We start from the raw sequence: 14,389 nt of genomic DNA on the forward strand, positions 1-14,389 counted from the left end.
GGCTGGGTTGTATGGTAGGGTTCTATTCAGGTTTCTGAGGATCTCCAGATTGACGTCCATAGTGGCTTTAGCAGTTTGCATTCCCACCAACAGTGGGTTAGTGTCCCTTTTCCCCCACATCCTCGCCAGCATCTGTTGTTGGTAGATTTCTGTATGTGAGCCATTCTAACCGGTGTGATGTGAAACCTCATTGAGGTTTTGATTTGCATTTCCCTGATTGCTAGTGATCCTGGTCATTTGGATTTCCTCTTTTGAAAAATGTCTCTTGAGGTCCTTGGCCCATCTCTTCAGTGGGTTGTTTGTTTTGTTGTTGTGGAGTTTCTTGATGTTTTTGTAGATTCCTGTTATTAATCCTTTATCTGTTGCATAGTTTGCAAATATTTTTTCCTATTCCGTCGGTTGCCACTTCACTTTCCTGACTGTTTCTTTTTCAGTACAGATTCTTCTCAATATAATGCAATTCCAATGGTTAATTTTGGCTTTGACTGCCTGTGCCTCTGGGGTCTTTTCCAAGAAGTCTTTGCCAGTGACTATATCTTGCAGGGTTTGTCCAATGTTCTCTAATAATTTGATGGTGTCGGGTCATAGATTTAGGTCTTTAATCCAGGTTGAGTGGATTTTTGTGTAAGGTGAAAGGTAGTGGTCTTGCTTCATGCTTCTGGGTGTGGAAATCCAGTTTTCCCAGCACCATTTATTGAATAGAATGTCCTTGCTCCAGGAATTGGATTTAGAGCCTTGATCAAATACAAGTTGGCTGTAGATGTTTTGGTTGATTTCTGGTGTTTCAATTCTGTTCCATTGGTCTATCCATCTGTTTCTGTGCTAGTACCATGCTGTTTTGATTACAACTGCCCTATAGTATGTCCTGAAATCTGTATTGTGATGCCTTCGGCTTTGATTTTGTTGTACAAGATTGCTTTAGCTATTTGAAGTCTCCTGTGCCTCCATATGAATTTCTGCATCATTTTCTCTAGATCTAAGAAGAATGTCCTTGTTATTTTGATTGTTATCGCATTGAATGTATAAATTGCTTTTGGGAGAATGGACATTTTGATGGTGTTGATTCTTCCAATCCATGAACATGGAAGATTTTTCCATTTTTTGGTATCCTCTTCTATTTCTTTCTTTAAGATTTTGTAATTCTCATTGTAGAGATCTTAAACGTCCTTAGTTAAGTTTATTCTAAGGTATTTGATTGTTTTTGTAGCTATTGTGAATGGGATTGATCTTAGAAGTTCTTCCTTAGCCATGGCATTGCCTGTGTATAGAAAGGCTGTTGATTTTTGTGTATTGATTTTATATCCTGTTTCTTTGCAAAACTCTTCTATGAGTTCCAGTAGTCTCTTAGTAGTGTTCTGTGGATCCTCTAAATAAAGAATCATATCATCTGAAAAGAGGGATAGTTTGACCTCTTCCTTCCTAAGAACCTGGCTGATTTTCCACTGCTATCTCAGGCCATTGCAGAGATCTGGATCAGAAGAAGAGCAGCTGGGACTAGAACCGGTGCCCATATGCATGCCGGCGCTTCAGGCCAGGACTTCAACTTGCTGTGCCACAGAGCCAGCCCCCCTCCTACTCAATTATAATAGCAACCTCTTATCTTTCTGATGTCTCCAACATACTCTTTTCAAGATGTGATACAATTGGCCGCATGTCTAATTTTCAGTTATCTTCTTTAAGTATCTGAAAGAAGCTAGATATAGGGATCAATTATTTATTTCTCTAAGAGAATATGAGCTCAGATTTTTAAGCTCATGCTGCTTTAAGCACAATCAAAGATCAGTGCTGTCTACCACCCAAAGTCACTACCTCCATTCTCCTCTAGGTGACTAGACTATTTCAGATACACCATAGCTCCAGGAGTATCAAGAGAGCAGCTAGGCTACTGTGCTATTATCTAGGCTATGTTGGCACAGTGGATATGAGACCTGGCATCTTCCCTTGCCTGAGTGAAGCTCGGAGCAGGAAGTGTTTCCTGATCTGCGTTACAGCAAGAGGTATGGGGCAAACTGTGCAAGAGCGGTCAGAAACTATTTTGCTGAGTCTAAGTTAATAACTCCTATTACTCACATGCCTTTTAAATAGCTTTTAGTTCTTCATGTTCTTCATAAGTGATATTAGACTGTGAATTATCTCTACCCCTGTGTGTGAGACGTTGGAGCCCTCACAATTTCTCACCGTGTCTACTGGCTGATATCACTCATCAGATTTTCTCTTCCTGGAATGAAAATGTGAATCCATGCAATGTGTCAACAGCACCTGCCTTGAACGTACCCGAGACAGGACTGAGGCTGGTGAAAACAGGGAGGAAATTATTTTCACCATGCAAGTCTCTGTAAGTGAGATATTTAAGCCATGTTGTATGGGAATTGAGTGGATAAAGTGGTGATGGAAAGAGAGACAGGGAAAAGAATATTCTTGTTCACTGTGCATCAGCATGCAAGTGAAACATACCAGATCAGCTGTCACACAATGAGAAGTTGGGGGACAACATGGGGTCTTCTGGATGTCTGTTCTTTCTGAACCAAGAGACAAACATGCAGTTTCCTGTAGTCTCTGCCCATCACTTACTGTTCTCAGAGAACACGGGGGCCTCTGCATGGACAGATAAAAGAAAGGTGCAAAAATCATAATCCTAAAAGCAAACTATTCCAAACTTAGCATTTCGTTGGCACTTGAATACACTTCTGGAGGACTGAGCAGAGTGTTCCCTCAGGCTATCATCTTGTGTACACTAAGGGAGGTGTGCAGATTCACACTGACGAAAATCATCTATCCTGCCTGAGGAAGAATGGCTGGAAGCCAGGTCTTGTGACCTCCCACAGGCCTCTGTGGGCAGAACTCACAAGGCTCATGAGGTACAAATAGCCCTGGGCTCCTGCTTCTCCACATTCCCTGCAGGAAGAACCATCCTTCACAGTTCTCTAAAGCTGAGAGCTCAAAGCAATGAAGCTGCTGGTGCCTCTCCTGCTGGTCGCTCTGGCCCTTGGCTGCTATGAGGGTGAGTATCATTTGTAGTGAGTATGGTAAAAGCCTTCTCTTCACAGCAAGTGATGTTATTTGATGTGGGAATACGATCTGGAACAGATCACAGTTCCAAAGTCTCTCCTCAGTTTAGTGAAATAGCCCCCAACATCTCAAGGTTCACAGTAAACTTTCCCATATCCAGAAAATTGACAAGAACACCATTACAGGAAAATTCAGGAAGAGTGATGGGAGCATGACTCCATGGCTGGTGTGTGAGTTTTGACAGCAGCAGAGTATGGTGGGAGGTCTCAGTGTAAGTCTGAGCTCTGCCACTTTTAAGCCTTTTGACCTTGAGCCAAATGTTTACCGTGTTCCAGTCTCCTCTTATTCTTTCTGTTTCTAGCTCGCAGCATGAGTAAGAATGCAGTGAGATTAAAGATGTCATGAGTCCCATTATAGACATGAAGATAATATTTGCAATGATCAGGTATTTTTCTCCTCCTACACATACAGAAATCTAACAGAGCCCTCAGATTCTCTCTCATAAATCATTATGTGTTATAGTTGTAAGGAATTGTGTAGAGTGCCCAGTCTGAGAAGAGACAGTTGTGTCCAAATCTATTGAGTAAGGTAGTTCCAATGGGTTGAAAAAAAAGGAACAATTTATGAGAATTCCAGATTTCCTAAGAGTGCTCAACCCATGGTAGATTTACTGTACAGGTTAGCACTATGACTTTTCTTTCCGTAGAGTTAATTCTGATCACGCTCTCAACCATCCAAAACGGTGCATGTCTTCACACGCTGTTAATGATCCCAGTTTCTCTGAAACACACTTTATCCTCTCACTTTCTGAATCTACTCCTGGCTCCTGCATTTTCTCTTTGGTTATTTTCTTTCCATGTTCCACCTAATGTTTGATGTGATCTGGAATACATTCAACAGTCAAGGTTATTATGTTTGCAAAGTGAGCACAAAATCTCGAAGGAGAGAGAAGTTAAGTTCTGCACAAAAAGTTCTTCCAGATCTGCCCACAATTTCTGGTAGGGCAAGAATGAGATAGAGTCCCCTCCATTCATTCTTGTGAAGGATTTTCAACATTCTGTAAAACAGAAGACAAATCACTGTTTACTGCAGAAGCTTCAGATGCGTGGGAAGAATGATTCTATCTCTTTGAAGTTTAATTTTTAGTTCATCTACATCTAATGGCACAATCTGAGTTCCTCCTGTTTAGTTTCAGAATATCCCCACCTCACATGGTAGTTCTTTCACACACTTTCCTCCCGATTTTCTCTCATTGCTCCATCTATGATAAGAATCTGACACCTCCCTTGTCTTCCAAATTGGATCATCCTAAAATTTTTCATCTCCAGAATCCGTGTCTGCTAAGCTGTCACTCAATGTGCAGACACACGTGAGCTTTCTCAAATTCTTAAAGGGTATTTCAGCAAAGGTGAGAAGCCCTGGAAAATAGTGGATGCATATTAGAAAAAAACCAAAAACTGAATTAGTGTGGAAAAAACTGCTTTTCTGGTCTTACTTCTGTTACTCGGTATGCAATTTTGAGGTAATCACAACATCAAGGGTTTTCCATTGTTATTAGGATAATTACAGGTTGCAAAGAAGGAACTCTGGGGATCTTGTTTTGTCTAATATCAGAGAGCCCTGGGCAGAGGAAAGACCTGTCACATGTAAACTGTATTTCCATTCTTGTTCTCCAGCTGATGCAGCAGCCTGTCCAGCCTTTGTTCTTGATAGCGTAGGCTTCTTATTTGATCCGAAACCTGTTTATCGACAAAAACTAGCAAAATACGATGCACCTCCAGAAGCTGTTGAGGCGAAATTGCAAGTGAAGGAATGCACGGATGAGATTGACAAAGGAAAAAGAGCGCTAATTGCAGCAGTGCTGGTAATTTCCTTCTTCTTTATGCATATAGGTCCTGTTTGGTCACAACACAAGGCATGAGGTCTACTAGCTGTTCTATGGGGTGCCCAGGGGGCAGAACACCTGCCTTGCTTATGTCCTCAGCATTGGGTTGATGATACCAGAACACCTGCTAAATTAAACTCAGCTACACATGGCATCCTGGGGTCCTGCATGCCGCTCCTCATATACCATCATCCTTTGTTGTACTGATCAGGAAGACATCCTGAGATCCAATAAAGGATGTTGAAAGCTCAAGCTCTCATTCCTCTCTGCTTTTGAGCTATTCTGAGGATGAACCCCACCATCCCAGTGCATTTAGTCACTTTGGAGTCTTGCGTGAGGGTACTGGGTGTGTTGGACAGTGAGCCAGACTGAAAGGGGGAGACTGGACCTATTCTCTGTTCAAGCATATTGTGGTGGTCTGGGATTCTCTCCCAGCTCCTGAATATCCAGGAGCCCACTCCTCCCCCTAACTCCCTTTATGTGGATGTGTGCATTGCTGCTTTGTCTCCTGCAGTTTCCAATATATCTCTTTATTAGAAAATCTGATGGTAGAGATGTCTCTTATCCTGTCTGATCCTGCTTTTGATAGTCAGTTCAGGTGCAAATACCCATGAATGTTGTAGCTTAGTGCTGAGAGATTCATGAGTCCTGAAGCAAAATTCCCATGGAGACTTGAATCCATACCCATATGGGATGCTGGCACTGCTGGCTCCTTGTCTTGTTCTTAATGCTACCCCTTCCATATGAAACTTGACCTATACACTTGGGTCCTCTAACCAGAATGCAGGATCTCATCCACCATGGCCTTGTCTAAATATGATCAGAGTCGGTGAACTCAGGGGGCTTCCATAGCCTTGGCAGCTCATGACAAGAGCCTAGGGTGATTACTGATGCCATAAACAAGAGTGCCAATTTGTTAAGTCAACAACAGGAGTCACTGTGCACTTACTCCTCATGTAGGATCTCTGTCCTTAGTGTGCTGTACATTGAGATTTAGTGCTATAACTAGTACTCAAACAGTATTTTTCACTTTATGTTTCTGTGTGGGAGCAAACTGTTGAAATCTTTACTTAATGTATGCTAAACTGATCTTCTGTATATAAAGAGAATCGGAAATGAATCTTGATGTGAATGGAAGGGGAGAGGGAGTGGGAAAGGGGAGGGTTGCGGGTGGGAGGGACGTTATGGGGGGGAAGCCATTGTAATCCATAAGCTGTACTTCGGAAATTTATATTCATTAAATAAAAGTTAAAAATAAATAATAAAAATAAAAAAAGAATATCGCAAAAATCCTAGGTACGGATTCAAATTTTTTATATCCTAATAGACAGATTTTTAAATTTGTTGGGTAGGACCTTTTGGAGGTCCCCGTATATTTTACCTACTTTGGAAAGGTTGTCACCTAATGTGTCTTGTTTGTGAAAATTTCATCGGTTTATGCCATAATTTCTCATACACTCTGCTTTTTTTTGCTTTCTATTTTTACGTAATGTTTTTTGAAAGCAAAATTTCAGTGACTCCTGGATTGTGGTGACCTGTTGTCTCTAGGAGCAGAATGAATAAACTCAGTTTTTCTCTCTCTCTTCTTCCTTTCTTTTCATTTTTAGACCAAAATAGTGAAAGAATGTGCCTTGTGAAATCTGGACATCATTTGACTGTGGTTTCATCGTCTCTACTGGATAGCCTAATCGAGTGTAAACTGTAAGGGTTTCAACGTCTTGCTTAATAAATTACTTTCCCTGCACTTCTCTATGTGTCTACTTATTACTTACAGGCAGGGTCTTGAAATGGGGATCTTTAAATCTCAGATTTTCCTTTGAGGATTAGCAATGATCAATTGCAGAGAGCCAACATCTTGTCACAATTGCATCCTGAGGTTCAGGCATCAATAAAGACACAAGGGACCAGCAACTGTTCTGTCTTACTTCCCAGATTTCCCATTCCCATGACCATGAATCAGAGTGATGCAAAAGAGTAAAAAGTAACTCCAACAACATTGTTGATCTTTTATTCAGAGACACTGAAGCCTCAAAGACTGTCCAGTCTCATGGTTCACATTCTGCAGAAGTCCTGATGTGATGTCCTGGTCATCTACAGAGTCATCCTGCATAGGGTCACTTCTACAATAGTATTTGAACCTATGCCATGCCCAGTATTCATTCATTGCCAATTCTCACAATTTGATATGTATCTTCAGGTGTAAACCCCCACCCGAATCCTGATTCCAAGCACTCAGAGAGCTCATCAGTGTTGACCAGCTAACCAAAACCCTAACATTAACACTTCCTCTTAAACATCTTTCACAATCTCCATCAAAAGGAGTTACATGACACCTAGACAATTCTCTTTAAGAACTCACTAAATCGTGTCTTAAGAAAGGTTTGAAAACTGAGTGTCCCTTTCCTGCTGTTCCTTCCACAAGTCCCTCCAGGCTAATGGACCCCTAGACAACAAGTCATCTGACTTAGAGAACTGTGAAATCATCATCAGGTTCTGGCTTGGTTTCCTCTGGCAGTTGTAATAAACTACCAATACTTTGTGAGAAGAAGATCTCCAAATTGCAAATGGGATTCTCTCTGTAATTAGCCAGAATGACCAGATGCCATATGTTCCTAAGAGTTTCAAGTAAGAAGACTTATGAATAACATCTATTTTCAAGGATAATAATGAATGAATAGTAAGATCTTGCACACTAGTAGTAAGATCCTTATATAGTGAGCATTCCTTTCTTTTTTTTAATTTCTTTTTTTTTTTTTACAGAAGATCAGTTTAGTATACATTAAGTAAAGATTTCAACAGTTTGCACCCCCATAGAAACACAAAGTGAAATATACTGTTTGAGTACTAGTTATAGCATTAAGTCTCAATGTACAGCACATTAAGGACAGAGATCCTACGTGAGGAGTAAGTGCACAGTGACTCCTGTTGTTGACTTTACAATTTGACACTCTTGCTTATGGCCTCAGTAATCTCCCTATGCACCAGTCATGAGTTTCCAAGGCTATGGAAGCCTTTTGAGTTCTCCGACTCTTATCTTGTTTAGACAAGGTCATAGTCAAAGTGGAGGTTCTCTCCTCCCTTCAGAGAAAGGTACCTCCTTCTTTGAAGACCTGTTCTTTCCACTGGGTTCTCACTCACAGAGATCTTTCATTTAGGTCTTTTTTTTGCCAGAGTGTCTTGGCTTTCCATGCTTGAAATACTCTCATGGGCTTTTCAGCCAGATCGGAATGCCTTTAGGCCAGAGTGCTGTTTAGGATATCTGCCATTCTATGAGTCTGCTGAGTATCTCGCTCCCCATGTTGGATCCCTCTCCCCTTTATTTATTCTATCGGTTAGTATTAGCAGGTACTAGACTTGTTTATGTGCTCCCTTTGACTCTTAGTCCTTTCATTATGATCAATTGTGAACTGAAATTGATCACTTGGACTAGTGAGATGGCATTGGTACATGATACCTTGATGGGATTGAATTGGAGTCCCCTGGTATGTTTCTAACTCTACCATTTGGGGCAAGTGAGCATTCCTTTCTAAAAGTATTTATGTTTTCTTTTTATAAAGACATGTATTTATGAAGGACAGGGAATTACAGATAGAGAGAGGGAAAGAGAGAGACAAGAAGAGAGGGAGAGTAAGATAGAGAGAAGCTGATTGATTTCCAACTTACTCCCCAAATGCCCATTATCGACGCTGGGGACATCTGTGAAAAAGGAACCCAATCTAGTACTGTGTATGCAGTAGGAACCCAACTACTTAAGCCATCACCAATGCCACCCATGGCCTGTATGCTCAAGATTATGTAATAAGGAAGCAGAGTCATGTGCTGAATTAATTCACTTTGTTTTTTTTTTTTTTTGTGGAAAAGGCACATTTTTTGTGAGTATATGTATTTATTCATTTGGGAATGAATACATTTCTTTAACGTTAACATTTTGCATTATTTAGTGTGTCAAAAAACTTCAGCATATTTGAGAATTATTGTAGCTAAACTCTTTATTACTGCTTTCTTCACAGGAACAATAATCTGAACACATCTTCAACCAGATCCTCTTCAAACAGAAAACCTGTTATATAAATTATGTTCTATTTTGTGCTATAATCAGAATACTGTACTGGTGAAATCAATAGATAACAAAAAGCTGCACACTGTATTCCCATGTTTGCCATCAGAGCCCACAAGTATGTCCTTGAACTTATCCCAGAGTGAAAGGAGATGACACGTAACAGGCACGCACATTACTACTGCCCAGGATCTTAGATTACACTTGCCAGAAGGCCTCCTTATGAAATGGGACAGCACGCCACAGGCACACAGGAGAGTGGTTCTGCTCTGAGAACGGCTGGACTGCTGAGGCAGGAGCTTCTGCAGCTCTCTGGTGTCCCAAGCACAGGGGAGGCTGTGCCAGGTCACGGAGCACTGCACACTCTGTGTCCCAAGCACAGGGGAGGCTGTGCCAGGTCACGGAGCACTGCACACTCTGTGTCCCAAGCACAGGGGAGGCTGTGCCAGGTCACGGAGCACTGCACACTCTGTGTCCCAAGCACAGGGGAGGCTGTGCCAGGTCACGGAGCACTGCGCACTCTGTGTCCCAAGCACAGGGGAGGCTGTGCCAGGTCACGGAGCACTGCGCACTCTGTGTCCCAAGCACAGGGGAGGCTGTGCCAGGTCACGGAGCACTGCACACTCTGTGTCCCAACCACAGGGGAGGCTGTGCCAGGTCATGGAGCACTGCGCACTCTGTGTCCCAACCACAGGGGAGGCTGAGAGGAGACAGCACACACCGAACATCTCGCTCCGAGCATGACAGAGCGGTGCTGACACTTTAACACGTCTTCACGGTTCTGTAAATTGAGAGTTTCTTCGCTTTTGGCATTCTACGTTCAGTGTCCGTTGGCTCCCTCTGAGAGTATCCGTGAAGGCTCCGTGAGTGTGGCAGTGAATAAGTAAAAGAGGGCAGGTGTGGGCTCCAAGGCCAGGAGGGGCAGATCTTGCTCGAGCTTCTCCACCCTGGAGATGGAGATTATTCCGTAGGCGTGGAGCAGCCAGTGGCTGAAGAGTGGCGCATTTTCTTTTAATTCCAGTTTTCTCCAAAACTATTTGAAACCCTCTACTAGTAATTCAGTCATACATTTTCACACATATTTACAATTAATTTCTTCCTACAGATTCAAATTGCCATCTGATGTTGCCTCCTTTCAGCCTACACTATTTTCCTTAGTGTTTCTTTTTTTTTAACTTTTATTTAGCAAATACAAATTTCCAAATTACAGTTTATGGATTACAATGGCTTCCCCTCCCCATAACTTCCCTCCCGCCTGCAACCCTCCCAACTCCTGTTCCATCTCCCATTTCATTTGCATCAAGATTCATTTTCAATTATCTTTATATACAGAAAATGAATTTAGTATATATTAAGTAAAGATTTGAACAGTTAGCATCCACACAGAAACATAAAGTATAAAATACTGTTTGAGTACTAGTTATAGCATTAATTCACTTTGAGCAATACATTCAGGACAGAGATCCTACATGAGGAGTAAGTGCACAGTGACTCCTGTTGTTTGACTTAACAAACTGACACTCTTGTTCATGGCATCAGTAATCTCCCTAGGATCTTGTCATGAGTTGCCAAGGCTATGGAGGCCTTTTGAGTTCACTGACTTCAATCTTATTTAGACAAGGTCATAGTCAAAGTGGAAGTTCTCTCCTCCCTTCAGCCTTCTTTGGTGGACCGTTCTTTCTACTGGGATCTCACTCACAGAGATCTTTCATTTAGGTCTTTTTTTTTTGCCACAGTGTCTTGGCTTTCCATGCCTAAAATACTCTCATGGGCTCTTCAGCCAGACCTGAATGCCTTAAGCGGTGATTCTGAGGCCAGAGTGTTGTTTAGGACATCTGCCATTCTATGAGTCTGCTGTGTATCCTGCTTCCCACGTTGGATCGTTCTCTCCCTTTTTGATTCTATCAGTTAGCAGACACTAGTCTTGTTTGTGTGATCCCTTTGACTCTTAGACCTATCAGTGTGATCAATTGTGAACTGAAACTGATCACTTTGACTAATGAGATGGCATTGGTACATGCCATCTTGATGGGATTGAATTGTAATCCCCTGGTATGTTTCTTTTTTTTTTATCTTTTATTTAATGAATATAAATTTCCAAAGTACGACTCATGTGTTACAATGGCTTCCCCCCCCATACCGTCCCTCCCACCCACAACCCCCCCCTTCCCACTCCCTCTCCCCCTCCATTCACGTCAAGATTCATTTTCGATTATCTTAATATACAGAAGATCAGCCTAGCATACCTTAAGTAAGTATTTCAACAGTTTGCTCCCACACAGAAACATAAAGTGAAAAATAATAGATGATATTTTTTAAATGATGATGAAATCAGATCAGACCTATTGTCATGTTTAATCCCAGTGAGAGTCAAGTTGGGAATTGATAATTTTTTTTTTTTTACAGAAGATCAGTTTAGTGTACATTAAGTAAAGATTTCAATCGTTTGCACCCCCATAGAAACACAAAGTGAAATATACTGTTTGAGTACTCGTTATAGCATTAAGCCTCAGTGTACAGCACGTTAAGGACAGAGATCCTACATGAGGAGTAAGTGCACAGTGACTCCTGCCGTTGACTTCACAAATTGACACTCCTGTTTATGGCATCAGTAATCTCCCTATGCACCAGTTATGAGTTTCCAAGGCTATGGAAGCCCCCTGATTTCTCCGACTCTTATCTTGTTTAGACACGGTCATAGTCAAAGTGGAGGTTCTCTCCTCCCTTCAGAGAAAGGCACCTCCCTCTTTGAAGACCTGTTCTTTCCACTGGGATCTCACTCACAGAGATCTTTTTGCCAGAGTGTCTTGGCTTTCCATGCCTGAAATACTCTCATGGGCTTTTCAGCCAGATCCGAGTGCCTTCAGGGCTGATTCTGAGGCCAGAGTGCTATTTAGGACATCCGCCATTCTATGAGTCTGCTGAGCATCTCACTTCCCATGCTGGACCACTCTCCCCTTTATCCATTCTATCGGTTGGTGTCAGCAGATACTAGACTTGCCCATGTGCTCCCCTTGACTCTCAGTCCTTTCATTATGATCAATTGTGAACTGAAATTGATCACCTGGAATAGCGAGATGGCATTGGCACATGCCACCTTGATGGGATTGAATTGGAATCCCCTGGTATGTTTCTAACTACCATTTTGGGCAAGTCTGATTGAGCATGTCCCAAATTGTATATCTCCTCCCTCTCTTATTCCCACTCATTATTTAACAAGGATGACTTTTTAGTAAAATTTAAACACCTAAGAATATTGTGTGTTAATTACAGAGTTCAACCAATAGTATTAAGTAGAACAAAAAATACTAATATGGTAAAGTATTAAGTTGTTCATCAACAGTAAGGACAAGGGCTGATCAAGTCACTCTTTCTCATAGTGTCCATTTTATTTCAACAGGTTTCCTTCTTTGTTTTCGGTTAGTTGTCACCAATCAAGGAGAACATATGCTATTTGTTTCTCCGGGACTGGCTTATTTCACTCAGCATGATGTTTTCCAGATTCCTCCATTTTGTTGCAAATGACTGGATATCCTTTTTTTTTACTGCTGTATAGTATTCTATAGAGTACATGTCCGATAATTTCTTTATCCAGTCTACTGTTGATGGCCATTTGGGTTGGTTCCAGGTCTTAGCTATTGTGAATTGAGCGGCAATAAACATCAATGTGCAGACAGCTTGTTTGTTTGCCAATTTCATTTCCTTTGGGTATATTCCTAGGAGTGGGATGGCTGGGTTGTATGGTAGGGTTATATTCAGGTTCCTTAGGAATCTCCAGACTGAATTCCATAATGGCTTACCAGTTTGCATTCCCACCAACAGTGGGTTAGTGTCCCTTTTTTCCCTACTTCCTCGCCAGCATCTGTTGTTGGTAGATTTCTGTATGTGAGCCATTCTAACCAGGGTGAAGTGAAACCTCATTGTGGTTTTGATTTGCATTTTCCTGATTGCCAGTGATCTTGAACATTTTTTCATGTGTTTCTTGGCCATTTGGATTTCCTCTTTTGAAAAATGTCTATTGAGGTCCTTGGCCCATCTCTGAAGTGGGTTGTTTGTTTTGTTGTTGTGGACTTTCTTGATTTCTTTGTAGATTCTGGTTATTAACCCTTTATCTGTTGCATAGTTTGCAAATATTTTTTTTTTTCTGTTCTGTAGGTTGCCTCTTCGCTTTCCTGACTGTGTCTTTTTTTTATTTTTTTTTATTTTTGACAGGCAGAGTGGACAGTGAGAGAGAGAGACAGAGAGAAAGGTCTTCCTTTGCCGTTGGTTCACCCTCCAATGGCCGCCGCGCTGCGGCCGGCGCACCGCGCTGATCCGATAGCAGGAGCCAGGAGCCAGGTGCTTTTCCTGGTCTCGCATGGGGTGCAGGGCCCAAGCACCTAGGCCATCCTCCACTGCACTCCCTGGCCACAGCAGAGGGCTGGCCTGGAAGAGGGGCAACTGGGACAGAATCCGGCGCCCCGATCGGGACTAGAACCCAGTGTGCCGGCGCCGCTAGGTGGAGGATTAGCCTAGTGAGCCGCGGCACCGGCTGACTGTGTCTTTTGAAGTACAGAAACTTCTCAATTTGATGCAATCCCAATAGTTGATTTTGGCTTTGGCTGCCTGTGCCTCCCGGGTCTTTTCCAAGAAGTCTTTGCTGGTGCCGATATCTTGCAGGGTTTGTCCAATGTTCTCTAATAATTTGATGGTGTCGGGTCATAGATTTAGGTCTTTAATCCATGTTGAGTGGATTTTTGTGTAAGGTGTAAGGTAGGGGTCTTGCTTCATGCTTCTGGGTGTGGAAATCCAGTTTTCCCAGCACAATTTATTGAATAGACTGTCGTTACTCCATGGATTGGGTTTAGATCTTTGATCAAATACAAGTTGGCTGTAGATGTTTTGGTTGATTTCTGGTGTTTCAATTCTGTTCCATTGGTCTATCCATCTGTTTCTGTGCTAGTACCATGCTGTTTTGATTACAACTGCACTGTAGTATGCCCTGAAATCTGGTATTGTGATGCCTCCAGCTTTGATTTTGTTGTACAAGATTGCTTTAGCTATTTGAGGTATCCTGTGTCTCCATATGAATTTCTGCATCATTTTCTCTAGATCTAAGAAGAATGTCTTTGGTATTTTGATTGTTATCGCATTGAATGTATAAATTGCTTTTGGGAGAATGGACATTTTGATGGTGTTGATTCTTCCAATCCATGAACATGGAAGATTTTTCCATTTCTTGGTATCCTCTTCTATTTCTTTCTTTAAGATTTTGTAATTCTCATCGTAGAGATCTTAAACGTCCTTAGTTAAGTTTATTCTAAGGTATTTGATTGTTTTTGTAGCTATTGTGAATGGGATTGATCTTAGAAGTTCTTCCTTAGCCATGGCATTGCCTGTGTATAGAAAGGCTGTTGATTTTTGTGTATTGATTTTATATCCTGTTTCTTTGCAAAACT

General features: G+C 41.7%; 1 protein-coding gene across 1 annotated transcript; it reads left to right on the forward strand.

Annotated features, from left to right (window-relative positions):
• The first annotated feature begins 2,900 nt into the window (after window positions 1-2,900).
• On the forward strand, window positions 2,901-6,637 carry LOC138846252 (secretoglobin family 1D member 2-like). Its single transcript, XM_070061588.1, has 3 exons — window positions 2,901-3,001; window positions 4,686-4,873; window positions 6,502-6,637. The coding sequence occupies exons 1-3, from the start codon at window positions 2,947-2,949 to the stop codon at window positions 6,529-6,531; spliced, it is 273 nt and encodes a 90-aa protein (XP_069917689.1). The 5' UTR covers window positions 2,901-2,946; the 3' UTR covers window positions 6,532-6,637.
• The last annotated feature ends 7,752 nt before the right edge of the window (window positions 6,638-14,389 follow it).

The sequence above is a fragment of the Oryctolagus cuniculus genome, chromosome 1, assembly GCF_964237555.1.
Source record: "Oryctolagus cuniculus chromosome 1, mOryCun1.1, whole genome shotgun sequence".
NCBI classification, from domain to species: domain Eukaryota; kingdom Metazoa; phylum Chordata; class Mammalia; order Lagomorpha; family Leporidae; genus Oryctolagus; species Oryctolagus cuniculus.

Coding starts and splice junctions, on each gene's coding strand:
- LOC138846252 (XM_070061588.1), top strand. CDS start 2,947: ATGAAGCTGCTGGTGCCTCTCCTGCTGGTCGCTCTGGCCCTTGGCTGC. Junction 3,002..4,685: donor GGCCCTTGGCTGCTATGAGG/GTGAGTATCATT, acceptor CTTGTTCTCCAG/CTGATGCAGCAGCCTGTCCA. Junction 4,874..6,501: donor CGCTAATTGCAGCAGTGCTG/GTAATTTCCTTC, acceptor TTTCATTTTTAG/ACCAAAATAGTGAAAGAATG.